The sequence below is a fragment of the Coregonus clupeaformis genome, chromosome 3, assembly GCF_020615455.1.
Source record: "Coregonus clupeaformis isolate EN_2021a chromosome 3, ASM2061545v1, whole genome shotgun sequence".
Taxonomy (NCBI): Eukaryota; Metazoa; Chordata; class Actinopteri; order Salmoniformes; family Salmonidae; genus Coregonus; species Coregonus clupeaformis.
Genome location: NC_059194.1, coordinates 42,113,390 through 42,140,501, shown reverse-complemented (window position 1 = coordinate 42,140,501; position 27,112 = coordinate 42,113,390). Strand labels below are relative to the sequence as shown.

Sequence of the window (27,112 nt, the reverse complement as noted above, 5' to 3'; positions counted from 1 at the left end):
TTTAAACCTAACCTTAACCACACAGCTAACCTTAAATTAAAAACAAAAAGCAATTTTTTGTTTTCATGAATTACTATGATAAAGCCAATTTTGACTGTGGAAGCCGTTGTGCCTGTATCTGCCCTCTCATTGGCTAGAATGGTCCCACCTGATCTTGCCTCCTCCCGACTGCCTTCCAGTTTAAGACGTTTCATGTGTTAGAGCGGCCACTAGTGTATCCATTACATTGACCAGATAATCTTTGGTGCCATTGAGGCCTTTCAACATTTTGAAGTAATCAACTGGGTGGGACTTCCTATGGGTTAAGTAAGGATCACAATTCCATCCAGGTCATCAGGAGGGATCAGCCAATGAATTATACTCGTGAGCAAACGTTCCATAACTGCAGATGGCAGTAAATCGACAACCTTGACACCTGTTTAAACACATTCCAGGTGACTGTATGTACCCTTTCAGTTTTACCAACTCAGAAGAAAATGGACTACTTCAAAATGGAGATGGCGCTGCCCATGTGCTCACAGATGCCACAATGGGACCAATACAAAGTTGTGATCACCGTATAACTATGGTTGCAACTGATTCTACAAGACCCCTTAAACATGACCCTGTGCCCTATACATTTCACACTATGGAGTGGTGGATGGGCTAGTCTGCCTTGTTCGTTTAATTTAGCACCTTTCAAACAGTACCTTCCCAACCAGCTAGAACAGTGCTGCTCTCTGTTGGAGTGGAATTACACACATAACAAGCGTTGTTCCTTTCAATTCCGGAAGTCTTGTTGCTGATCAACTCCAGAAACATGCCTAAAGCTAGATTCCTTCCTTTTTAAACAATACTTTTTTTAGAAAAACATGTTCTTTTAGTGTTAACAATACTTTCAAAGAGTGCATCTAGGGTCGACATCTCAGGTACAGAATGTAGAAAAAGATTGAGAGAATATTTAAATAGAAATCACACCGTACACCCATCAGCGCTTCAATCACCTGAACACGTGCTGGGTTTCAATCCGATGGCAGGTTATAGGCAATTTCCGATTGAGCCGACATATGCAGCCTTTCCTGTGAATAGGATCTCCGTGTGAACATTGCAGCTTTTAAAGGCAATGCCTATAACCCACAAATGGATTGAAACCCGGCCCTAGTCAGGTCTGTGTGCCATAGGTGTTTGTGTGCGTGGAGGAATTATGAAAAGTGTGTGTCCTCATCTGTGGTGGGAAAGTCAAGGTCACAGAGGACATCATTTCTCACACAAACACATACTCTCACACAGATTAAGGAATCATAAGTGCCCAGTGTTTAAATAGGAGAGCTACGTCCTGAGCACACAGCTACTCCATGAGTTCTAACATGGACTCCTTCTGGACACAGGACTCATATCCCGCTCAGTCTCTGAGTCCACTGCTTCAGTCCATCCACACGCAGTGTGAATCTGTGATTGTCCCCTGATTTACCACTCCGGTAGATGAGAGAATGCAGCCATCAGTCAGTCGGACTTGAGTCCTCACAGCACAGTGCTCAGCCATTTTGGGTCTGTGGATCTGTGCATGTCTCCAATTGCATAGTCGACTGTCAGTAGTCCAGTGGGGCCATGAGCAGTTGCAGCTCTTTGAAGGCGCTGCCGTGGCGACCCACCTGGTCGGCCTTGTTCTTCACCACGTTGCTGAGGTTCTTCAGCTGCTTGTAGCATGCCTTGCACTTCTGGTGGCTGGGCTCAATCACAAATAAACCATTAATCACAGTCTGCAATGGAAATGGCCTGTCTCACTGTGGCAGAGTATGAACTCTATCCAAATGTATCTGAGTCTTTCTTAAAGCAATAAGGCCATCCAAAGCAATACTGGATGAATACGGAGCTAGAACCCTTAATAACAATGATTCTTTAGTGATGGGCTGCATAGTTTAACTCTCCAGGACCAGGATTAGTGACCATTGCATTAACACACTACAGTTAGATGGTTAAAAGTACAAGCCAGTGTAGGATTTAAATGGGGCCGAAACTCACCGTTCCTCCCGTGTTATATCCACTCCGACAGAGGGGGGCGCTGTCAGGGTGTCTGAGATGAGAGGCCAGAAACGCTTCAGGATCAGCTTCAGAGACATGCAACCCGTCTGCATATAACTGACCACACGGAGAGAGAAGGTTAATACACATTTATAAAAATACACACACAGATTTGTTATCACTCATCTCTGCTGTCTCACCTCTCATACTTGCTTTGCAGCAGCTCTTCAATCTGGGGCAGGATAGCGGTACACAGGTCCAGTTTCCATAGCGACCTGGGGGACAGGTCAAATGACTTAAGAGGACAGTCATGGTACTCATACCAACACCAAGAGAGACAGTGAGAGTATGCGTGTGGCCTCCTTAGCCAAATAAGATCTGTAATCGTTTGTGTGTGGACGTGCGTTTCAACATCCACTCACGGTTTGAGGTTAACGATGTTGAGGATGTCCACGACGATAGAGAGATCCTTCATCGAGACAGCCGAGTCCAAGGAGGTCTGAAGAGAGAGCAGCAACCAAACACAATACTCAATCACTCAAAAAACACCTAAAGGCAACCAGTAACATCTCTCCATACTTGACGCCACAAACAGCTGATCAATCAAAAACGGATTGTCTGTCAGTTGAAGGATGTCTGAGTTTAACATTGAAAGTCAAGTACAGTAAGGGAAAAAAGCATTTGATCCCCTGCTGATTTTGTACATTTGCCCACTGACAAAGACATGATCAGTCTGTAATTTTAATGGTAGGTTTATTTGAACAGTGAGAGACAGAATAACAACAAAATCCAGAAAGAACGCATGTCAAAAATGTTATACATTGATTTGCATTTCAATGAGGGAAATAAGTATTTGACCCCTCTGCAAAACATGACTTAGTACTTGGTGGCAAAACCCTTGTTGGCAATCACAGAGGTCAGACGTTTCTTGTAGTTGGCCACCAGGTTTGCACACATCTCAGGAGGGATTTTGTCCCACTCCTCTTTGCAGATCTTCTCCAAGTCATTAAGGTTTCGAGCCTGACGTTTGGCAACTCGAACCTTCAGCTCCCTCCACAGATTTTCTATGGGATTAAGGTCTGGAGACTGGCTAGGCCACTCCAGGACCTTAATGTGCTTCTTCTTGAGCCACTCCTTTGTTGCCTTGGCCGTGTGTTTTGGGTCATTGTCATGCTGGAATACCCATCCAAGACCCATTTTCAATGCCCTGGCTGAGGGAAGGAGGTTCTCACCCAAGATTTGACGGTACATGGCCCCGTCCATCGTCCCTTTGATGCGGTGAAGTTATCCTGTCCCCTTAGCAGAAAAACACCCCCAAAGCATAATGTTTCCACCTCCATGTTTGACGGTGGGGATGGTGTTCTTGGGGTCATAGGCAGCATTCCTCCTCCTCCAAACACGGCGAGTTGAGTTGATGCCAAAGACTCGATTTTGGTCTCATCTGACCACAACACTTTCACCCAGTTCTCCTCTGAATCATTCAGATGTTCATTGGCAAACTTCTGACGGGCCTGTATATGTGCTTTCTTGAGCAGGGGGACCTTGCGGGCGCTGCAGGATTTCAGTACTTCACGGCGTAGTGTGTACCAATTGTTTTCTTGGTGACTATGGTCCCAGCTGCCTTGAGATCATTGACAAGATCCTGCCGTGTAGTTCTGGGCTGATTCCTCACCGTTCTCATGATCATTGCAACTCCACGAGGTGAGATCTTGCATGGAGCCCCAGGCCGAGGGAGATTGACAGTTCTTTTGTGTTTCTTCCATTTGCGAATAATCGCACCAACTGTTGTCACCTTCTCACCAAGCTGCTTGGCGATGGTCTTGTAGCCCATTCCAGCCTTGTGTAGGTCTACAATCTTGTCCCTGACATCCTTAGAGAGCTCTTTGGTCTTGGCCACGGTGGAGAGTTTGGAATCTGATTGATTGATTGCTTCTGTGGACAGGTGTCTTTTATACAGGTAACAAACTGAGATTAGGAGCACTCCCTTTAAGAGTGTGCTCCTAATCTCAGCTCGTTACCTGTATAAAAGACACCTGGGAGCCAGAAATCTTTCTGATTGAGAGGGGGTCAAATACTTATATCCCTCATTAAAATGCTAATCAATTTATAACATTTTTGACATGCGTTTTTCTGGATTTTGTTGTTGTTATTCTGTCTCTTACTGTTCAAATAAACCTACCATTAAAATGATAGACTGATCATTTCTTTGTCAGTGGGCAAACGTACAAAATCAGCAGGGGATCAAATACTTTTTTCCCCTCACTGTAATTATTTATTTCAAGTGATGTTAATATTGCATGAACATTGTCTGAACCTTGAGCATGGGGTGTTGCGCAATGTTAGCGGTGTGTGAATGTTGTGTTAGCGTTGTCTGTTAAGCGTCATACCTTGACGTCCCCGCTGCCCCACACAGCTCTGATGGTGTCCAGGTTCTTGTGTCGGCTGGTGAGCATCACACACATGGTGTCATGGCCCTTTCTGATCTGGGCCAGAGCCTCGTCATCACCCAGCACACTGGGCCGGTTGTTACGAGCAGGCTAGGACAGAGAGAGATACAAACTTACATAACCTGGTAAATACACACACCTGTTCAATCATACCTAAACCTACATAAAGGTAGGGGTCAATTCCATTTCTGTGCACGTGTTAAATATTTAAAAAGCTGACCATCTTGTTTTTGTAATTTTTGATGCGTACCACAACATAACTGGGTGATTGGAGCATTTCTGAGGGAATTTAAACTGTACCACTATGGTGGGGTTCAATGTTGAGCTGATTTTACATGTTGATCAGTATCAGATATGCATTAAAATACTATTTGTGTTCCATTTCATTCTATACCCAGTTTATCTTATGGGGCTTGTAGTGGAGAAGAAGTCCGAAGTTAAAGACAGTGGAGATGGCAGAGGTGTTCGGTGATGTCAGAGGCTAATAATAGGAGGACTATTATTCCACTCTGATCTACTGGCGCCGCCAGCAGCTGCCGGGGCATCATCCAGGTGGGTGCTACATGTTTGCAGTGAAGAAGTAGCTAGCTAGCGGTCTTTCTACCTACAAAGTCAAGTGGCTAGGCTACGGGATAGCTGTGAGGACGGCAAGGTGCTCTCCTGAATCATTCCGGACCCGTCTCCTGACCCACTATTCCTCCCTGGCTGTGACCGTCATGCTGCTCCATCCCCGTGACCGTGATTCTGCCTCCCACCGCTCGATGCTACCAAAAGAAGCTGCTTCAGCTCCCATGCCGACTTCCTGACTTCGCTTCAGTAATTATTCTGGCTTCCTGATTCTGTTTACTTGTATGTTCTTTAGCTACTTCTATGTGTATTGTATTAATAAATTGTGTGCTCATGGTTTTCAGTTTGTATTGACTGCTATATGAGTGTAATAAAAACATTAACTTATATACTAAATTCCATTGCCATGACGATTCTAGATGGCAAAAACACTTTCATTTTAATTTGATGACCTCACAAACAAATGTGTTGATTTGAAACAGTTCCATGACTATTCTAAACCATAAAAATACATTTGAATCTTATATCACAATTGAATGTATAGCAATCTTTGGTTGTTAGGTGCCAACTCAGTTTTGGTGGCAACCAATAATTTGTTCTTAATTGACTTGCCTATTTAAATAAATAAATAAATTATACATTCAAAAGACAACACATGCGACTAGCATCTGCTATCTAAGATTGATAGATTTCTCAGAAATCAGCTTCTGGCAACAGCAATTTGACCAGTCTATACCATGGATGACACAGGAGCATCACCATCTTCCTGGGTACACTCCTCACACAGTATGGTAGGTAGAGGTACCTTACCATCTATACTGGATCTTATTAAATCAAAAATCAGATTTTTGTATGTACTTATGACTTTATTTAAATTTTACCCCTCCTCAGCCTGTGCAGGCGGCCAGCCTGAGTTTCTGGGAGTGCGAGCAGTACTGGAGGTACGAGCTCTGAAACATAGCGATTATCCGCTAGCACAGCCAGCACCTGCCTGAGCTGGAGCAACTCTGCCTGGCCAACTGGCACATGGAGGTGGAGCGCAGGGTTCACTTATACAGTGTGGGTGTGAGGGAAACCCTAGGCAGACTGATCAGTGACATCACAGAGAGCCAGCAGGAGCAGAGAAAGACTTGGGTGAGTGAAGAATGAGGGCCTCTACTGTGAATGGACTGTTGAATATTATTTATTTTTTTAGTAGTATTAGAACTAAGATAAGAAAATATGTTTTAATTATTTATAAATACATTTGATTTTAACCATACAAATTGTGTCTTTTGAGTGAAATTTCTCCATGGGAAATGAAACAAACAAGATTGTGTGTGTGTGTTATGCATGTATATACACACTCACAGGCAGGAAATCACCCACGTTGAGTCCTATTGGTTCATTCCTGGTGGAGAGGATGACGCTAGGCTGGGGTTTGGCCTTCGCCATAGCAACGACCGGTGGGGGGGCTGGGTGGGGTGCAGGGGGGTGGTTAGAGGTCGGAGATCGTGCGGTTACCACGGGGATGGGACGGGGCGCCGTGGCGACCACGGTAGGCTCCACCCTCAGGACCGGAGTGGACGAGGCCACTGGAAGGTTCTTCAACAGGCCGGGCTGCAGTGACACACACACAAGAAACAAATCTAACTTATTTACATAGAGAAACTCACACACTGACAGAGACAATCCCACATACACACTCAAGCATTACAAAATCACAAATGAGTCACACATACAACAGTACAGCACAAACCTGCTGTCTGTCAGTCATAGGAGTCATGAGCTCCACCAGCCCTTGGTTAGCCCTCACCACAAAACTCTCTGAGAAAAAGAGGGAGAGAACTTGAATATGAGTGGCGCAGTCTGGTAAAGCGGACCCCACATGCCCCTTGACGACGGTGGTTCGAGCCCCGGCTCGACTGACTGTCTGTGCCCTTCCTTTCTGTACCCATCTCCATTACATGTCTCCCATTCTGTACTTCTATATAATACATGAATAACAAAATACACCTAAAAAAAGAACTTGAATATGAAACTTCGGACAGCAACATCTCATACACAACAGATCAATGTGATAGTTTTATCACAAACACATGTAATACTGCTCATACTAACAGCTTGGTAGAAGGTACTCACCATCTTCTAAAGGCGCAGGGAATGGCTCACTCTTTGGGGGGGTGCGAGCTGGAAGGGGGAAACAAGGAGACTTTTAGTATGAAATTCAAGCATGATTAAGACACTGCTAGATGTTCATGTAGTAATACATGCATTCTGCTGTTAGTGTGAACACTGAATAGATAGCAATAAAACGTAAGACGTAATATGAGACTACAGATGGCGCTCTTTGGCTGGAAGATCTCCTTGTAGTCCTCAGGGTTACGGATCTCGGCGGAGGACTCCTTCTCGTCCTCACTGCTGGGGCTCCTCCTCTCCCCCTCTGGACTGCGCCGGTCTGACTCAGAACTCTGCTTTACCCTGGAAGAGCACACCCCAAAACCACACATCAAATAGTCTGCTTATTGATACAACGGAAACCAATGGATGCTGTTTTGATGCAGTATTTGCTATAACATATGCCATTTAGCAGCGTGCATACATTTTATATATGGGTGGACCCGGGAATGGAAGCCACCTGGCATTGCAAGCGCCATTCTCTACCAACTCAGCTACAGAGGACCACATGATTTGAACCACTATGATTTGAATCAGCTCATATGTGATTTTGTTGAAACAGATTCTGTAGCATATAGGGCTAAATGCTAAATCTGAGTTAAGTGTGCCCATCTCACGTTAGGGTTAGGATTCGCTCCATAGAAAGTAGGTATAGCATTTAGAAGTGGGCAGTACCTCTGTGTGCTGCAGGTGGTCAGGGGTCGGTCGTAGTTGCGTCGCAGCGTGGATCCTTTCGGGGAGGGCTCTGTGAGCGGCTGGTCGTCCTGGATTACGCCTTGGATCACAGAGCCAGACTTCCTCACCCGCGTGAGATCCACCACGTAGGATGAAACATTCGTCAGATTGTACGACACGCCAATCTTGGAGAGAGAGCATCCATTGGTATTACTATGTAACACAGTAATAGTAACATTAAAATAGTAACTCCACCCCCACAAAAAATTATAATAAACACTAACTGTAATTACAATGACTGAAATGTGGTTGTCTCACCTAGCCATCTTAAGATGAATACACTAACTGTAAGTCGTTCTGGATAAGTGTCTGCTAAATTACTCAAATGTAAAACATTTAAAAAGTAAATGTCATGCTCACACACCAGCTGGTGGTTGCAGATAGCCAGGTCTGCCACCTTGCCCCAGCCCACTGGCACCACGTCAAAGCAGCGGTCGGGCTCCCAGCCATAGATACGCAGAGAGTCCACAGCTCCACTGTACAGACAGCAGCCATCCAGGTTAAAGGCCAGACACCTGGAGAGAGAAATGGGGGAGAGGAAAAAGGATGTAGGGATAGTTTATGTACAGTATAGAGTGTTAGTTGCATCTGAACTTCTAATATCGTGGCGTCCCACCAACTACACTTAGTGAAGGTAGCCCTTACCTGACTGGTCCCATCTCTCCCTCTGAAGAGCCAATCATCTTGAACTTTTCCAGATCCCACAGTTTGATGGTCCTGTAGGGAACAGACGTACACACACAGATAGAGCTGTGATGAAGCCAGTGGAAAACACAGCCATCCTGAAGGCATTCCGCTTTAGTAATAGAGTTGAAGCCTTCGTAAGTACAGTTACCTCATATGTATTTATTTACCATATTTCACCCCCGAGTGTGTGTGTGGATACCATACCTGTCAGAGCTGCCTGACGCTAGCAGATACTCGTTGGGGTGGAACTGGATGATGTTGATGGCTGCGGTGTGTGCTGTAAACTCTGTGATCATCTTCCCTGCAGTCAGGTCCCACAGCTAGGACACACAGGTCAAAGGTCAGAGGGCAATATGAGTTCCTGACTGGCACAGCTAGGAATATTATGATGTTGCCCTTAAGAATCAGGTAAGCTGATCCCAGATCTGTGCCTATAGAAGGAGAACTTCTATGCAGAGGGATATACTACAAAGCAGGATCAATGAGTTAGCCAGCTGACTTTGATAACCAACCAGAAATAACTACTGATTTTCTGGTTCATTAAGAAAGTTAAACTTAGATATGTGTTTTTGGTTGTTGAATCAATTAGGCCATGCCCATTTCAAGCTTATTTTTCAAAAAAGTTATTTCAGAATATTTAAGCAAGTTAGCTGGCTAACACATTAATCGTGCTTTGTAGTGAACCCCTCTGAACATAAGGTTGAGAGTTTACAATAGGGCTCTGCAACCCTGTTCTTGGAGAGCTACCCTCCTGTAGGTTTTCGCTCCAGACCCAGTTGTAACTAACCTGATTCAGTTTATCAACCAGCTAATTATTAGAATCAGATGCGCTAGATTAGGGTTAGAGTGAAAACCTACAGGACAGTAGCTTTCCAGGAACAAAGTTGGAGCGCCCTACTTCACAAACTGACCACAGTCATGTGAGATGAGAAACATGTGAAAGCAAGCTTCTGACAATGTGTAGGTGGGTTCATACCTTGATGGTGCTGTCATCACTAGCAGAGGCCAACCATTTCCCATCTGGACTGAAAGCCAGGCACCTTACTGCCTGAGTGTGACCCTGCACAAACACACACAGATTGCATATGAAATTGATAAACACACACAGCCCCCCTACTCCTATCCAGACAAATCAAATCAAATTTTATTGGTCACATGCGCCGAATACAACAGGTGCAGACATTGCAGTGAAATGCTTACTTACAGCCCTTAACCAACAGTGCATTTATTTTAAACAAAAAAAGTAAGAATAAACAACAACAAAAAAAGTGTTGAGAAAAAAAGAGCAGAAGTAAAATAAAGTGACAGTAGGGAGGCTATATATACAGGGGGGGTACCGTTGCAGAGTCAATGTGCGGGGGCACCGGCTAGTTGAGGTAGTTGAGGTAATATGTACATGTGGGTAGAGTTAAAGTGACTATGCATAAATACTTAACAGAGTAGCAGCAGCGTAAAGATGGGGTGGGGGGGCAGTGCAAATAGTCCGGGTAGCCATGATTAGCTGTTCAGGAGTCTTATGGCTTGGGGGTAGAAGCTGTTGAGAAGTCTTTTGGACCTAGACTTGGCACTCCGGTACCGCTTGCCGTGCGGTAGCAGAGAGAACAGTCTATGACTAGGGTGGCTGGAGTCTTTGACAATTTTGAGGGCCTTCCTCTGACACCGCCTGGTATAGAGGTCCTGGATGGCAGGGAGCTTTGCCCCAGTGATGTACTGGGCCGTACGCACTACCCTCTGTAGTGCCTTGCGGTCAGAGGCCAAGCAGTTGCCATACCAGGCGGTGATGCAACCAGTCAGGATGCTCTCGATGGTGCAGCTGTAGAATTTTTTGAGGATCTGAGGACCCATGCCAAATCTTTTTAGTCTCCTGAGGGGGAATAGGCTTTGTCGTGCCCTCTTCACAACTGTCTTGGTGTGTTTGGACCATGATAGTTCGTTGGTGATGTGGACACCAAGGAACTTGAAGCTCTCAACCTGTTCCACTACAGCCCCGTCGATGAGAATGGGGGGCGTGCTCAGTCCTCTTTTTTTTCCTGTAGTCCACAATCATCTCCTTTGTCTTGGTCACGTTGAGGGAGAGGTTGTTGTCCTGGCACCACACGGCCAGATCTCTGACCTCCTCCCTATAGGCTGTCTCATCGTTGTCGGTGATCAGGCCTACCACTGTTGTGTCGTCGGCAAACTTAATGATGGTGTTGGAGTCGTGCCTGGCCATGCAGTCATGGGTGAACAGAGAGTACAGGAGGGGGACTGAGCACGCACCCCTGAGGGGCCCCCGTGTTGAGGATCAGTGTGGCAGATGTGTTGTTACCTACCCTTACCACCTGGGGGCGGCCCGTCAGGAAGTCCAGGATCCAGTTGCAGAGGGAGGTGTTTAGTCCCAGGATCCTTAGCTTAGTGATGAGCTTAGAGGGCACTATGGTGTTGAATGCTGAGCTGTAGTCAATGAATAGCATTCTCACGTAGGTGTTCCTCTTGTCCAGGTGGGAAAGGGCAGTGTGGAGTGCGATAGAGATTGCATCATCTGTGGATCTGTTGGGGCGGTATGCAAATTGGAGTGGGTCTAGGGTTTCTGGGAGTATGCTGTTGATGTGAGCCATGACCAGTCTTTCAAAGCACTTCATGGCTACAGACGTCAGTGCTACGGGTCGGTAGTCATTTAGGCAGGTTATCTTAGAGTTCTTGGGCACGGGGACTATGGTGGTCTGCTTGAAACATGTTGGTATTACAGACTCAGTCAGGGACATGTTGAAAATGTCAGTGAAGACACTTGCCAGTTGGTCAGCACATGCTCGGAGTACACGTCCTGGTAATCCGTCTGGCCCTGCGGCCTTGTGAATGTTGACCTGCTTAAAAGTCTTACTCACATCGGCCACGGAGAGCGTGATCACACAGTCATCCGGAACAGCTGGTGCTCTCATGCATGCCTCAGTGTTGCTTGCCTCGAAGCGAGCATAGAAGTGGTTTAGCTCGTCTGGTAGGCTTGTGTCACTGGGCAGCTCGCGGCTGTGCTTCCCTTTGTAGTCTGTCCCCAGCCCCTCCTCCCCAGGCCATGGCAGACAAGTCAGTGTTTGCCGTCTCACTGTAATCCCTGGCTTAGTCCTACTGCCAGACATAAACACACAGCATTGGTGCTGATTAGCAGACCCACTCCCACGGCTAACAAGATAATCAGCCACTGACCAGACAGCAGGCCGCTAACAGAGAGTGAGAAGGTCGGTAAGAGGGGAGGCTGGGAGGGACGGGCCAGAGAGACAAAAGCTGCTCCTTTAAACAGGATCCCTGCCAAACTAAGGGGGCTGGGTCAATAATATACAGCGCTTTCTAACCACAAAAAGGCTTTAGCCAATAATTAACCTTGGTGGTCTTCAGTTGGGTATGAATTACACACGGGTGCAAGTCTTACCTTGTACCTGAACACACAGCCCTTTCTCCGTACATCCCACAGCTGAAAGAGAAAAAGTCTGTTTAAACACAGATATCACATAACAATCCACATACATAGTAGAGTTCTTAACAACACTCACTCATGCAGCACACATACACACCTTGATGTTGGTGTCCATGGAGCCTGATGCCAGGTATTCCCCAAACGGGTGGAAGTCCAAGCTGCAGATATTGGCCTTGTGTCCCATTAAAGTTCTTAGGACTGGGATAAAATAGCAAAACATTGTTATGGCATTCTCAGAACAACTGGTAGCCTAGGTCTAGTTGACTCTAGTAGAAATACATCTCCACATCCCACACGCCTAACCTCCCCATACACACACAATATAGGAGAAATGCAGTCTCACTCTTTGCAGCCTCCAGGTCCCATACGCGCAGTGATCCAGACTGTGAGCCAGCCACCACCTGCTCCTCAGAGTTATTAAACTTTACACACTCCACTGGGTTATTATGGCCTGTCAGACTCTGTGAGAGAGACAGGGAAAGCAAACGGGAGAGGAGAAGAGAAAGGGAGAGGGGATGAGAAGGTGAGAGAGAGAGGTGGAAATACATGTTTTAGTGACAGGCAGCATCCACCAGAAATAAGCAGAGATCAAACTGTACACACACACTTCTTCCCTAAAGGTCTGACTAGTCTGTACCATGATGCAGTTGGGTTTGCTGACTGCCCAGATGTTGACTCGGCAGTCCTCTCCCCCAGTGGCTAGCAGACGGCCTGAGTTCTTCCCCAGGGCCAGACACGCCACATTACTGGAGTGGGCTACAATCTCCTCTGGAACAGAAAATGATGCACAACACACCAGGATTAATCTCTTGGTCCATGAAACCAATAAGATTAGGGGCTTGAATTTGGGTCTTGAAAGGGTGAGTGAAATGGAGACTCTACTCACGTAATCTCCATGATGTTTTGGTGGTGTTGGCCACAGCCATGGTGATTCTTGGGCGTCCAACACTCAACAGTGTTATTATTCACACAGAGCTAGCTGCTTCAGGTGTGTTGACTGTATGATGAGACTTTTAGCTTCTCTCCAATGAATGAACAAGAAGCAAAGGGGAAAATAATGTGTATGAGAAATTGTTGACGGTGGCAGAAGAGACAGATAAAATGTCAACTTCTCCGCTATTGGACCTGAGGGAGGATGCAAACAAAATAGAAACTATTTAAACCAGCTAATTATTACGAGCTAGATAGTCGAATCTACGCTGTTGGCGTTAGCTAGCTGGTTCGCTAGCTAGTTAGCAGGCTTAGTTAACTTAGTTAGCTAGCTGGCTATGTACTGTTAGCTAGCTTAAACAAAACAAAGTACCAATTCATTTCGGGCTGCAATTTAGGCAAATGCAAAGTCATGCAAATTCTAATAACTGTTAGCAAGCTAGCTAGTAAACGCCATTTCGATGGTTAAACAGTTTGGTTGAACTTTATTAGTTAGTTACTAGCATAACTTTATAACGTTAACAACAGCTCAATTAGCTAGCTAATTAGATTGCTTCTCCTGGGCAGGGCAAAATATAATACAGAACATACCTGCATTTTAAGCTAATTGCCAGTAGAATATCTCTAGCTATGATTGGTGAAAAGAGAATGGTTAAGGCCGGAATCAATAGCTAGCTAATAACAAGTACTAATCTGATTCTGTCTTGCTCCTTCAATCCTTGTTGTTGATTTCATGTTGCTTGCGACCACAGTCTACACTTGCAGCTTAGCAACTGGGCTTGCGATGAGATCATTTATTCACTTCCGGATGGCTGAAGTTCAGGGGACACACTCAGGGTTGCCAGGTCTAGCAAGAATGTCAGCAACGACTACTAAAACCCGCACACAAAGACTGAAACTAGCCCAATTTTTCAGCCGCAAGAGAAGAGTTGCCACATTTAGCCAATAAACCCTTTCCTCATAACGTTATCGAGCAAATTAAGCAAGAATATCGACGTAACTTGTAAGGCTGAAAGAAGAAAAAATCGGTTTTCCATTGCACGAGAAATGATAATCGCCCTTATTTTAAACTCGCCAGATCATGGATGTCGAATTAACTCGTTTCATTGTAAATATGTTTGAGGGATGAAAGTTGGACAGAGGATCTCAAAATCTCTGTGCAAGAAACACTTGGACAACCTTCAAAAGAACGTTAGGCTATTTTCTGGCAATTGTGCCATTATTGTATGCCTGACTACAAACCATTATAAATGGCCAATTTGCAAGATTGACTTGTCATTTCAATAGGCATTGGCTAGGCCTACTAAAATCTGGGTTTATGACTGTAATTCAACTTTACCATGGTTTGGGTAGCTAGATATAATGGAATATATCTAGCTATATTGGTCTACAACAACAATAAACTGAGGTCTACAACAACAATAAACTGAAGTTGTAGGCTATTTATTAAATACGTTTGCCAGCTCCAGGTAGGCTACACAAGTGGCAAAAATTGATTTGCAATGACTCCAGTGATATCATCATTTCAACATATTTATTGTTTCAAATGGTAGGCTACAGTCGCCTGCACAGAAATTAATAGGCTACTTAACGGCCGACAGATGTATCCAGGGGCGCAACTTTGGTTTTAGAAGTGGGGGGGGCATCATTTTTTTATTTTTTATTAATAATTTTTTCTCCAGTCAGATAAACACTCCAAACAGCCTACCCGACAGCTTGGAGGCGTCCGCATGGCCCTAAAGCACACAGTTGCCTCGTTTTGTGTCACATTCCAATGATAAAACTGTGTGTGGGGGGGGTACAAAAATGCAATTTCAGAATGTGGGGGGGACATGTCCCCTGTCCCCAGTGAAAGTTGCGCTCCAGGATGTATCACTCTCCACATTCAATGTCAGCTTCATTGTGGCCTGTTCCCCATATCGGAAGCACGCCAGGGAGTTCCATAACTTCCATTTAAAATATCCACCCGCGCAGCGCTGCAGACCCAATAACTGAGGATTCGTAAAATCCTTCGCTTGATTTGGTTTTCCATAAGCAAAGTCGACATTAGAATGCAGTTTAAACCACCTCCAAGCGAATTCATATAATGCGCTTTAGAGCGCCAAGTCGTTTTTCTGTGCATTATCGCCTTATTTCTTGATGCGCATCAGTTCTAGTGCGTTAATATGTTTTATGGAAAGAGGGTTGGAAATATATGTCTCCATAATTACAATCTAAATAGCCTACCAACAACTGGTAAAACGTTGTCATGACTGTCTCCTCTAACTCACGTGACTCAGCTGTAGCGCTCAGTCTCAACATACACACACCCCTCAGGCCCGCCCACCGCTCACTCAGCAACAGGCTTCCTCACTAGCTGATAGTCATCAGCAAGCAGGTCACAGTGAAATATTTTAAAGAAAAATTCCATGACGGTCGCGGTGCAATTTAGAAGTAGCCCAAACACCCGCGACATCGTTTTCAAAGTGATTTTCGCAAACCCTAACCCTATTCCTGACCTTAACATCAGCCTCCTAACCTGCTACGTTAATTATCCTAACCTGCTACAAAAATGCAACTTCGGTATCGTAAAAAGCTGAGGGATGGGGCTGGAGAAATGTAACCACTCTCAAATTCATAGACAGTGCTAAGGATGCAAGGACTTACCATACATGATATCAACATTCTAGTTTTAACCATGTGTTGAGGCTATATAATGTTCCTTTACAATTGCTTTGGAGTTAAACAAGCTTATATTTTGGGTTCTGTGGTACGGCAGTTGAATTAAGCTCATGGGGCATTTATAAGTTATATTCTTCAAGAATTAATGGGTACATATTATTCATTTAAGAGTCCAAAAATGGATGTAGCAACGGCCTTTAAGGTCACGTGACCATACCGATCATTTTCCAAATAAAAGTCCCCCGATTTGTTTTTTACTTGAACGTTATCAGTTTTACAATACTTTTTTCTGATTCTAAATTATGAAAAGGATACTTTAATATACATTTATTGAAAACACAAACAATACTTCGACTTTTGGACACAGATGTTTGCTCTCTACAATGAAATAACAGATCAAATCTAGTTGTACTTGTTAAATCATTAAGAAAAAACGGACATAAAATGAGACCTAAGACAGGTTATTGTTTTCATACTGAAATCAATTTAATCATATGTACATTAGGACTTTGTAGCAACAGTATATAGGCTTACATAGTTGTTGACTGATAGTAAAAATGCAGACATTTCTGAAGCGATCAACGACCATGTTACCCCTGCTTTGACATGCTTACATTGTATAGGCATATTGATCACACAAATTGCTGCCAACTAACTACCAGTGCATCAATATATACTTCCATTTCATTTGTGTATTATTCAAAGATGATTTTGGCAAAGCCAGAGCAGCAGTCATAGGTCTTAGTCCCATTCCTAGCACCTTGTCTATGCTTGTCAATGACACAGTGGGGAATTCAGGCAATAACTCACTGGGGATGCATTAGCTACAGGAAGCTGTTTTCTACAATCTACCCTCCATCACTCCCCTTTGCGGATCTGAGGCGACAGTTCGATCACATCCGCAAAAGGGAGTGATGACACAGCCTGGGTCATTCGGTTGGGAGATATGGAGAAAGAAACAGAACAAACGACTGATTTCACACCAAGATGGTATACTACTAAAGTGACTTTAGAAAGTATTCATACCTCTTGACTTATTCCACATCTGTTGTGTTACAGCCTGAATTCAAAATGGAATAAATATATATGTTCCCCCTCATCCATCTACACACAATACCCCATAATTACAAAGCCTAGGTCCAAAAGACTTGTCAACAGCTTCTACCCCCAGGCCATAAGACTCCTGAACAGCTAATCATGGCTACCCAGACTATTTGCACTGCCCCCCCACCACATATTTTTACGCTGCTGCTACTCTGTTAATTATTTATGCATAGTCACTTTAACTCTACCCACATGTACATATTACTTCAACTAGCCAGTGCCCCCGCACATTGACTCTGCACCGGTACCCCCCTGTATACAGTGGGGGAAAAAAGTATTTAGTCAGCCACCAATTGTGCAAGTTCTCCCACTTAAAAAGATGAGAGAGGCCTGTAATTTTCATCATATGTACATGTCAACTATGACAGACAAATTGAGAAAAAAAAATCCAGAAAATCACATTGTAGGATTTTTTATGAATTTATTTGCAAATTATGGTGGAAAATAAGTATTTGGTCACCTACAAACAAGCAAGATTTCAGGCTCTCACAGACCTGTAAAATCTTTTTTAAGAGGCTCCTCTGTCCTCCGCTCGTTACCTGTATTAATGGCACCTGTTTGAACTTGTTATCAGTATAAAAGACACCTGTCCACAACCTCAAACAGTCACACTCCAAACTCCACTATGGCCAAGACCAAAGAGCTGTCAAAGGACACCAGAAACAAAATTGTAGACCTGCACCAGGCTGGGAAGACTGAATCTGGAATAGGTAAGCAGCTTGGTTTGAAGATAAACTGTGGGAGCAATTATTAGGAAATGGAAGACATACAAGACCACTGATAATCTCCCTCGATCTGGGGCTCCACGCAAGATCTCACCCCGTGGGGTCAAAATGATCACAAGAACGGTGAGCAAAAATCCCAGAACCACACGGGGGGACCTAGTGAATGACCTGCAGAGAGCTGGGACCAAAGTAACAAAGCCTACCATCAGTAACACACTACGCCGCCAGGGACTCAAATCCTGCAGTGCCAGACATGTCCCCCTGCTTAAGCCAGTACATGTCCAGGCCCGTCTGAAGTTTGCTAGAGTGCATTTGGATGATCCAGAAGAGGATTGGGAGAATGTCATATGGTCAGATGAAACCAAAATATAACTTTTTGGTAAAAACTCAACTCGTCGTGTTTGGAGGACAAAGAATGCTGAGTTGCATCCAAAGAACACCATACCTACTGTGAAGCATGCAGGTGGAAACATCATGCTTTGGGGCTGTTTTTCTACAAAGGGACCAGGACGACTGATCCGTGTAAAGGAAAGAATGAATGGGGCCATGTATCGTGAGATTTTGAGTGAAAACCTCCTTCCATCAGCAAGGGCATTGAAGATGAAACGTGGCTGGGTCTTTCAGCATGACAATGATCCCAAACACACCGCCCGGGCAACGAAGGAGTGGCTTCGTAAGAAGCATTTCAAGGTCCTAGAGTGGCCTAGCCAGTCTCCAGATCTCAACCCCATAGAAAATCTTTGGAGGGAGTTGAAAGTCCGTGTTGCCCAGCGACAGCCCCAAAACATCACTGCTCTAGAGGAGAGCTGCATGGAGGAATGGGCCAAAATACCAGCAACAGTGTGTGAAAACCTTGTGAAGACTTACAGAAAACGTTTGACCTGTGTCATTGCCAACAAAGGGTATATAACTAAGTATTGAGAAACTTTTGTTATTGACCAAATACTTATTTTCCACCATAATTTGCAAATAAATTCATTAAAAATCCTACAATGTGATTTTCTGGATTTTTTTTTCTCATTTTGTCTGTCATAGTTGACGTGTACCTATGATGAAAATTACAGGCCTCTCTCATCTTTTTAAGTGGGAGAACTTACACAATTGGTGGCTGACTAAATACTTTTTTTCCCCACTGTATATAGCCTCCCTACTGTTATTTTATTTTACTTCTGCTCTTTTTTTCTCAACACTTTTTTGTTGTTTTATTTTACTTTTTTATAAAAAACTAAATGCACTGTTGGTTAAGGGCTGTAAGTAAGCATTTCACTGTAATGTCTGCACCTGTTGTATTCAGCGCATGTGGCCAATAAAATTTGATTTGAAAACATATTTTTAGACATTTTTGAAAATGAAATACAGAAATATCTAATTTACATAAGTATTCATGCCCCTGGATCAATACTTTGTAGAAGCACCTTTGGCAGCGATTACAGCTGTGAGTATTTCTGGGTAAGTCTCTAAGAGCTTTCCACACCTGGATTACGCAACATTTGCCCATTGTTCTTTTAAAAATTCATCAAGCTCTGTCAAATTGGTTGTTGATAATTGCTGGACATTCAACAACCATTTCCAGATACTGCCATAGATTTTCAAGTAGATTTAAGTCAAAACTAACTCGGCCACTCAGGAACATTCACGGTCTTCTTGGTAAACTACTCCAGTGTAGAATTGGCCTCGTGTTTTAGGTTATTATCCTGCTGAAAGGTGAATTCATCTCCCAGTGTCTGGTAGAAAGCACACTGAACCAGGTTTTCCTCTAGGATTTTCCCTGTGCTTAGCGACATTCCATTCCCAAACGTAACACATTTAATTTATTTAGGACAAAAACTTAATTGCGCTGCCACATTTTTTGCATTATTACTTTAGTGCCTTGTTGCAAACAGGATGCATGTTTTGGAATATTTGTTATTCTGTACAGGCTTCCTTCTTTTCACTCAGTCAATTAGGTTAGTATTGTGGAGTAACTACAATATTGTTGATCCATCATCCATTTTCTCCTATAACAGCCATTAAACTCTGTAACTGTTTTAAAGTCACTCTTGGCCCCATGATGAAATCCCTGAGTGGTTTCCTTCCTCTCCGGCAACTGAGCTAGGAAGGACGCCTGTATCTTTGGGTGTATTCATACACCATCCAAAGTGTAATTAATATCTTCACCATGCTCATAGGGATATTCAATGTCTGCTTAAAAAAAAACACTAATACATTTGCCCATCTACCAATAGCCGCCCTTCTTTGCGAGGCATTGGAAAACCTCCCTGGTCTTTGTGGTTTAATCTGTGTGTGAAATTCACTGCTTGACTGGGGGACCTTACATATAATTGTATGTGTGAGGTAGAGATGCAAGGTAGTCATTCTAAAATCATGTTAAACACTATTATTGTACACAGAATGAGTCCATGCAACTTATGACTTAAAATGATTTATGCTTGCCATAACAAAGGGCTTGAATACTTAACTCAATATTTTTTTTATTAATTTGTAAAAATTTCAAAAAACATAATTCCACTTTGACATTATGGGTGGGGTATCATGTGTAGGACAGTGACAACATCTCAATTTAATAAACTTTAAATTCAGGCTGTAACAACAAAAACATGGAAAAAGTCAAAAGGTCTGAATACTTTCTGAAGGCACTGTATATTTCCTATTGCTTATTTATGTTGTGAAGAAATGCACTTGAAATGTTAAATGTATGTATATGATACTTGAGAATCTGAGGATTGTTATTTTTTGTAATCAAATCATTTTTCAGCATTATGAATGATGGGAGCTATAACGATGATTAGGGCCGAGATACAATCTGATCGCGGATTTAGACAATGCGCCATTTATACTGAACAAAAATATAAACGCAACATGCAACAATTTCAAAGATTTTACTGAGTTGCAGTTCATATGAGGAAATCATTAGGCCCAATCTATGGATTCCACATGACTGGGAATACAGATATGCATCTGTTGTTCACAAATACCTTAAAAAAAAAAAAAGTAGGGGCGTGGATCAGAAAACTAGTCAGTATCTGGTGTGACCACCATTTGCCTCATGCATCGCGACACATCAACTTCGCATAGAGTTGATCAGGCTGTTGATAGTGGCCTGTGGAATGTTGTCCCACTCCTCTTCAATGGCTGTGCAAAGTTGCTGGATATTGGCGGAAACTGGAACACGCCATTGTACACGTCGATCCAGAGCATCCCAAATATGCTAAATGGGTGACATGTCGTGAGTATGCAGGCCATGGAAGAACTGGGACATTTTCAGCTTCCAGAAATTGTGTACAGATCCTTGCGAAATAGGCCTGTGCATTATCATACTGAAACATGAGGTGATGGCAGTGGATGAATGGCATGACAATGGGCCTCAGGATCTCGTCACGGTATCTCTATGCATTCAAATTGCCATCGATAAAATGCAATTGTGTTCATTGTCTGTAGCTTATGCCTGCCCATACCATAACCCCACCGCCACCATGGGGCACTCTGTTCACAACGTTGACATCAGCAAACCGCTTGCACACACGAAGCCATACACGTGGTCTGCGGTTGTGTGTCCGGTTGGACGTAATGCCAAATTCTCTAAAATGACGGCGGCGTATTATGGTAGAGAAATGAACATTACATTCTCTGGCAGCAGCTCTGGTGGACATTCCTACAGTCAGCATGCCAATTGCGTGCTCCCTCAAAATCTGAAACATCTGTGGCATTGTGTTGTGTGACAAATTTTAGAGTGGCCTTTTATTGTCCCCAGCACAAGGTGCACCTGGGTAATGACCCTGCTGTTTAATCAGCTTCTTGATATGCCATACCTGTAAGGTCGATGGATTATCTTGGCAAAGGAGAAATGCTCACTAACAGGGATGTAAACAAATTTGAGCACAACATTTGAGAGAAATAAGCTTTTTGTGCGTATGGAACATTTCTGGGATCTTTTATTTCAGCTCATGAAACATGGGACCAACACTTTATATGTTGCGTTGATATTTTTGTTCAGTGCAAGTCATTTCCGATTGAGCCGACATATGCAGCATTAACAGCGAATGTAGTCTCCGCGAGAACATTGACTTTAAACTGTGCATTGCGGACAAAGCAGAATCTGATTTAATTTCAACCTTCGTCACATAGGCCCAATTCCAAATCAACACCTAGCCCCTAACCCTAGGCACTTCATGTAGATCTGAAATAAATAGCTGTAAAGGTTAGGTAATAGTTCCCCCTTGGTCTAGATTAAAATCTAGGTGGTAGTTGCTAGTGGTCTATTTTGAATTGGGCAATGAGAGTGAGATCTGATGAGCAGTGTCTAAAATAAAAGGCCTGCCATAGGGTAAAATCACCACATCCTTTTCACTAGTTCATATGAAATTGATGTGATACATAGACCTAGATTATGAACAATTGGATGTAAACACAAATTACAGGCCAAGGTATATGACAACATGTATTGGTGATGATGATGTCATCAGCCCAACAAGGACGATTTCCTCTCCAGATGTAAAGAAAGAGGGATAAGGATAGAGGGGCGAGGAAGAAAGAGAAGGATGAAGGGATAGGGAGCGAGAGGAAAACCAGATAACCCCCAGGGTCCGGTTCAGTTCTTTATCCATACCTGGACGTCTGAGCACACATCAAAAGTTCCTCCTGAATAACTTAACTGTAGAGTTCCTGGCTGTCTGTATTTAGATTCATTCTGTGTATAGAAATACTGCGGCAGTCTGCCAAGTTAGAATCTCTTCATCTGTCTGCGCTCCTGTCGTCTCTGCTTCTTCTCATTCACCTCCTCTGGGGCGGCACCAGAGTTCTCGGCCGAAAACCAGGGGCTTAGGAAGTTGACCCAAAGCAGGAACATTGCACGGGCCGGGGCCTGACACACACACAGATTGATTAAGAGATCAATAATGGCCATGAGAAAGGGAAAATAAACAACCAAAGAGAGCGAGTACAGCAAGTATGGGATAAACTCTTACCAGTAGCCAAAGGTACCAGAAGTAGGAGGAGATGGTGCTGAGCACTTGTACTATGGCAGTTAGCAGGATAACATCCTTCAGATGCCTATAATGACAAAGAATCCATCATAATGCACCACACTACCATTATAGCTTTGAGAAATCTACCCTTGAAGGGAGATAAGGGCACCATTGTTACATGCATTTTGAACATGCTGTAATACTCACCAATTCTCTCACACACATACTGTATGTTCGCACACTCATGTTCACGGAAACAAACACACTCCTGCAGTGTGAGCACTCACTCTGCCATCCCCTGCTCCATGTTCAGATCTATTCCTCCGTCCAGCAGACTCCCATCCTCACCAAACACTGCTTTGGCCATGGCAGTCATGGAGCGGTAACTGCCCACATACACTGCCAGGGCAAACACCATTGCAAACTACAGGGGTGGGAGAAGGAGATGGAGGAAGGAAGAAGAGAGAGACAGGGGGAATGAGACCGTGGGGGAGAGACCAAGAAGGGAGGAACGAGAGAGTAAAAAAAGTAGAGAGTGTTAGTAATCCGCAATCATCCCAGTTTCACTGCTCAACAGTAGAGGAGCCATCAATGTCAATAACATACACAGAATGAACTCACCCATGTCCAAAACGTTGAAGAGCTATAGAAGACCAAGAGGTTTAACGCAGTGTATATCGCCTAGGAGAGAAAGAAGTGTCAGGTGCTGTACTAGTCACAATTTCCATTCAAAAAGTAACATTGACAAGGAAGATGATGTCTTACGTTAGCGCCCAAGATTACTCTGGTGTAGAACTTGAGTGTCTCCTCATTCTCCTCATAGATTTGCTTCTTGCCTTTAGTGCCGACCTTACCTTTGGGCTGTGTGCAGTAGAAAGGTGGGCTGTTAGTGCAGTCAACATCGCATGGACTTCAGAAATAAGAAAGCTTACCAGCAATTAACGTACTAGCATCAATATGGACACAGGCTGTGTAGGGTTTGTTAACTAACGTTGGCTCAAGCTAATTAATTGGCTTTGATACACATTAGTTTATCATTCTATCAAATGAATTAGCCAATAGGTACACATAACTGAAGGTGAGTTAGTTGCTGTGGTGTTATAAAGCTTAGTAGGCTCGTTATCCTATGTAGTCAACTTGTCTGCCCAACCTGTCTGAAACATACGCAGGTGAAAGATCCACCTACCGCCATTAGTTCCTTAACCCTGTGCTGCTGTTCCCTTCACGTACGCGTAGTAGGTCCTTTTTTGACATCGACTTGTACAGTATTCGAGCAATTTAGATGTACTGTTATACCAAACACAGGCTTGAAGTTCAACTGTAACGAGATCTCAATGAAGGTAACACATCAGCGTTTACGAATTACACTTCCGGCGCAGGTTAGACGTCACTATTTAAAAGTGTTTGGACTTTGCAAAATGACTTTGTCGCCACCTGGCGTCATGAACGTGAATGCATTAAACTACAGCGTTTGTAGTTGTACAATTTTTGAACATTTACCAATATAACAATAGGCCCGCTCAACCAGAACCATTTTGACAGCCAAGCCTGACAATAACTATATAGATTCAAAATAAAATATAAGCAAATCAACCATATGAACCTGCTTCAAACATGGGGCCAGGTAGATGGTGATGTGGTCCTCTGTAGCTCAGCTGGTAGAGCACGGCACTTGTAACGCCAGGGTAGTGGGTTCGATCCCCGGGACCACCCATACACAAAAATGTATGCACGCATGACTGTAAGTCGCTTTGGATAAAAGCGTCTGCCAAATGGCAGATTATTATTATCATGAGATCAGCTCCACTCCATACCAGCAGTGAAAGAGCAGCTTCACTGGGCTCCTGGCCTGCAGAGTTCAGTACTACTGCACTCTGTCCTGTTGGGTTAGGTCTGACTGGTTCGAAAGTATTTCCATACGTTCACCACTTGAGGTCACGAACTCAAAAGACAATCTTTGAATTATCACATTTTGATGAAGCCCTGACCACTGTAGTGAAATAAAAACAATAGTGCCCATGTAACATTTATTTTTAGCATTTCTAATCCCTGAAACCAAAGATTTCCCAAGGGCTCAGGATTTAACCATGTATTCAAAGTCAGACCATAGCAGGGCACAGGGATGAAGCCAGGCATCTCAGGAGCAGAAGTAACCTGGGTCAACAATGCATAATGAGCAATAAAGTATAACCTCATCTAACATTAGGAATTTACCACCTTCATTTTCATTTTATTTCACTGATATTTTATCACCACCATTACCTGCATCACTTGAACTGATAGAGGATCCGTTTGGTTATTTAAATAATAAATAAATAAATAATCCTGAACCAACACTTGCACTTGACTTACACCCCCTTACTAGCTCTGACTTTGCTGATAGCTACTTTATTGAGGGAAAGTGTACTTACATTGGATAAATTACTCAAATGTAATGCTGGTGCGGGCAGTTGCACTCTGAGAAGTGTTACCACTGGGTGGATATGTGGTTGTTGGGGGACTAGTGCTTCCGGTGGAAGGGTTGAAACCATGTGGACCTAACTTCTCATCTTCAGATTGGTCAGGCTTGTCGTTTGACAAGGCTCCGCCCTGACTAGGTTTACTTGAGTCATCATGTTCAGTGTCACTGATGTGTTTGGGAACAGTCAATAAGCTTATAGAAGAAGTGTCACTGATATGACAGCTGTTTTGGGAAGGTTTAAACCTGCCCTGAACAAGGCTATTTGGGGTATTAGTAGGCTCAGGGTGCCAGAGGCCTAGTCTGATACCTCTTAGACTGTAACTCTCCATATAAACATGCTCAAAAGCGCTAGGGCAGGGATCCCTAACTGGCGGCCTGCGGGTGGTTTCATTTGGCCTCCCAAGTTTTCTGAGCAAAAGAAAAAAACATTTTTTTATTATTGTTGGACATAAAAGCACCAGGAAATGAGTTCCAAGTGATTTTAATTTAAGAAATCTGTTCCCAAGTATTTCCATGAATAATAGAGATACGCGTGATCATATATAAATGCAAGCAAGGTTTGAAATGATTATGTTTTAGTCAAACATCATATCTGTTTGGGCTTCTTGCAGTCAATTGCAGTCTCCTAATTATTTGTAATTATAAACTAGGTGGTTCGAGGCCTGAATGCTGATTGGCTGACAGCTGTGGTATATCAGTCCGTATACCACGGTTATGACAAAACATTTATTTTTCCTGCTCTAATTACGTTGGTAACCAGTTTATAATAGCAATAAGGCACCTCGGGGGGTTGTGGTATATGGCCAATATACCACGTCTAAGCGTCATGCATAAGAACAGCCCTTAGCCATTGGCCATACAGTGCATTCGGAAAGTATTCAGACACCTTCACTTCTTCAACATTTTGTAACATTACGGCCTTATTCTAAAATTGATTAAATTAATTGTCCTCATCAATCTATATACAGAATACCCATAAATGACGAAGCGAAAACAGGTTTTTAAACATTTTTTCAAATTTATTAAAAATAAAAAACAGAAATACCTTATTTACATAAGTATTCAGACCCTTTGTTATGAGACTCGAAATTGAGCTCAGGTGCATCCTGTTTCCATTGATCATCCTTTAGATGTTTCTACAACTTCATTGGAGTCCACCTGTGGTAAATTAAATTGATTGGACATGATTTGGAAAGGTACACACCTGTCTACAGTGCCTTCGGAAGGTATTCAGACCCCTTGACTTTTTCCACATTTTGTTAGGTTACCGCCTTATTCTAAAATTAATTAAATAGTTTTTTCCTCATCAATCTACACAATACCCTATAATGACAAAGCAAAAACAGGTTTTTTGATTATTTTGCTAATTTGTTAAAAATAAAAACCGTAATATAACATTTACATAAGCTCTAGGAAGAGTCTTGGTGGTCCCAAACTTCTTCCATTTAAGAATGATGGAGGCCACTGTGTCCTTGGGGACCTTCAACGCTACAGAATCTTTTTGGTACCCTTCTCCAAATCTGTGCCTCGACACAATCCTGTCTCGAAGCTCTACGGACAATTCCTTTGACATCATGGCTTGGTTTTTGATCTGACATGCACTGAACCACCAAGACTCTTCCTAGAGCTGCCGCCCGGCCTAACTGAGCAAATGGGGGAGAAGGGCCTTGGTCAGGGAGGTGACCAAGAACCTGATGGTCACTCTGATAGAGGTCCAGAGTTCCTCTGTGCAGCACTCCACCAATCAGGCCTTTATGGTAGAGTGGCCAGACGGAAGCCACTCCTCAGTAAAAGCCACATGACAGCCCACTTGGAGTTTGCCAAAAGGCACCTAAAGGACTCTCAGATCATGAGAAACAACATTCTCTGGTATGATGAAATCAAGATTGAACTCTTTGGCCTGAATGCCAAGCGTCACGCCTGGAGGAAACCAGGCACCGCTCATCACCTGGCCAATACCATCCCTACGGTGAAGCATGGTGGTGGCAGCAGCAAAAAGGACACTCCTAAAGTGACGCTGCTAGGATCATGAACTGCTGATCTGAAGATTGTTTCCAGTGACTACAGTGCTGACCGTCCAGTTTTGAACATTTCTGTCTGATGCAGAATCAGATGTGTTCAAGAGAGGATGATGAGGCCCCCGTGTAGCTCAGTTGGTAGAGCATGGCGCTTGCAACACCAGGGTTGTTGGTTCGATTCCCACGGGGGGCCAGTATGATATAGAT

The 27,112-nt window shown here is 43.6% G+C and overlaps 2 protein-coding genes across 2 annotated transcripts; both read right to left on the bottom strand.

The window, feature by feature from the left end:
* Positions 1-111: 111 nt before the first annotated feature.
* LOC121579082 (katanin p80 WD40 repeat-containing subunit B1-like) lies at positions 112-13,992 on the bottom strand. The gene is made up of 20 exons (XM_041893365.2): positions 13,564-13,992; positions 12,929-13,059; positions 12,680-12,810; positions 12,386-12,503; positions 12,140-12,240; positions 11,998-12,039; positions 9,571-9,654; positions 8,799-8,914; positions 8,553-8,624; positions 8,272-8,422; positions 7,848-8,032; positions 7,333-7,475; positions 7,137-7,184; positions 6,754-6,821; positions 6,366-6,614; positions 4,389-4,538; positions 2,424-2,500; positions 2,202-2,276; positions 2,002-2,118; positions 112-1,704 (listed from the first exon to the last, which is right to left on the bottom strand). Exons 2-20 carry the CDS (start codon positions 12,966-12,968, stop codon positions 1,569-1,571), a joined length of 2,103 nt encoding a protein of 700 aa, XP_041749299.2. The 5' UTR covers positions 12,969-13,059; positions 13,564-13,992; the 3' UTR covers positions 112-1,568.
* Positions 13,993-21,418: 7,426 nt separating this feature from the next.
* LOC121580114 (transmembrane protein 208) lies at positions 21,419-23,774 on the bottom strand. The gene is made up of 6 exons (XM_041895167.2): positions 23,613-23,774; positions 23,192-23,287; positions 23,048-23,107; positions 22,714-22,850; positions 22,427-22,511; positions 21,419-22,323 (listed from the first exon to the last, which is right to left on the bottom strand). The coding sequence occupies exons 1-6, from the start codon at positions 23,616-23,618 to the stop codon at positions 22,183-22,185; spliced, it is 525 nt and encodes a 174-aa protein (XP_041751101.1). The 5' UTR covers positions 23,619-23,774; the 3' UTR covers positions 21,419-22,182.
* Positions 23,775-27,112: the final 3,338 nt, after the last annotated feature.

Coding starts and splice junctions, on each gene's coding strand:
- LOC121580114 (XM_041895167.2), bottom strand. Junction 23,108..23,191: donor GAGTAATCTTGGGCGCTAAC/GTAAGACATCAT, acceptor TTTCTCTCCTAG/GCGATATACACTGCGTTAAA. Junction 22,324..22,426: donor TCTGGTACCTTTGGCTACTG/GTAAGAGTTTAT, acceptor TGTGTGTGTCAG/GCCCCGGCCCGTGCAATGTT.
- LOC121579082 (XM_041893365.2), bottom strand. CDS start 12,968: ATGGCTGTGGCCAACACCACCAAAACATCATGGAGATTAC. Junction 9,655..11,997: donor GCTGTGTGTTCAGGTACAAG/GTAAGACTTGCA, acceptor GTGTTTGTGCAG/GGTCACACTCAGGCAGTAAG. Junction 2,119..2,201: donor CTGCAAAGCAAGTATGAGAG/GTGAGACAGCAG, acceptor CCGTGTGGTCAG/TTATATGCAGACGGGTTGCA.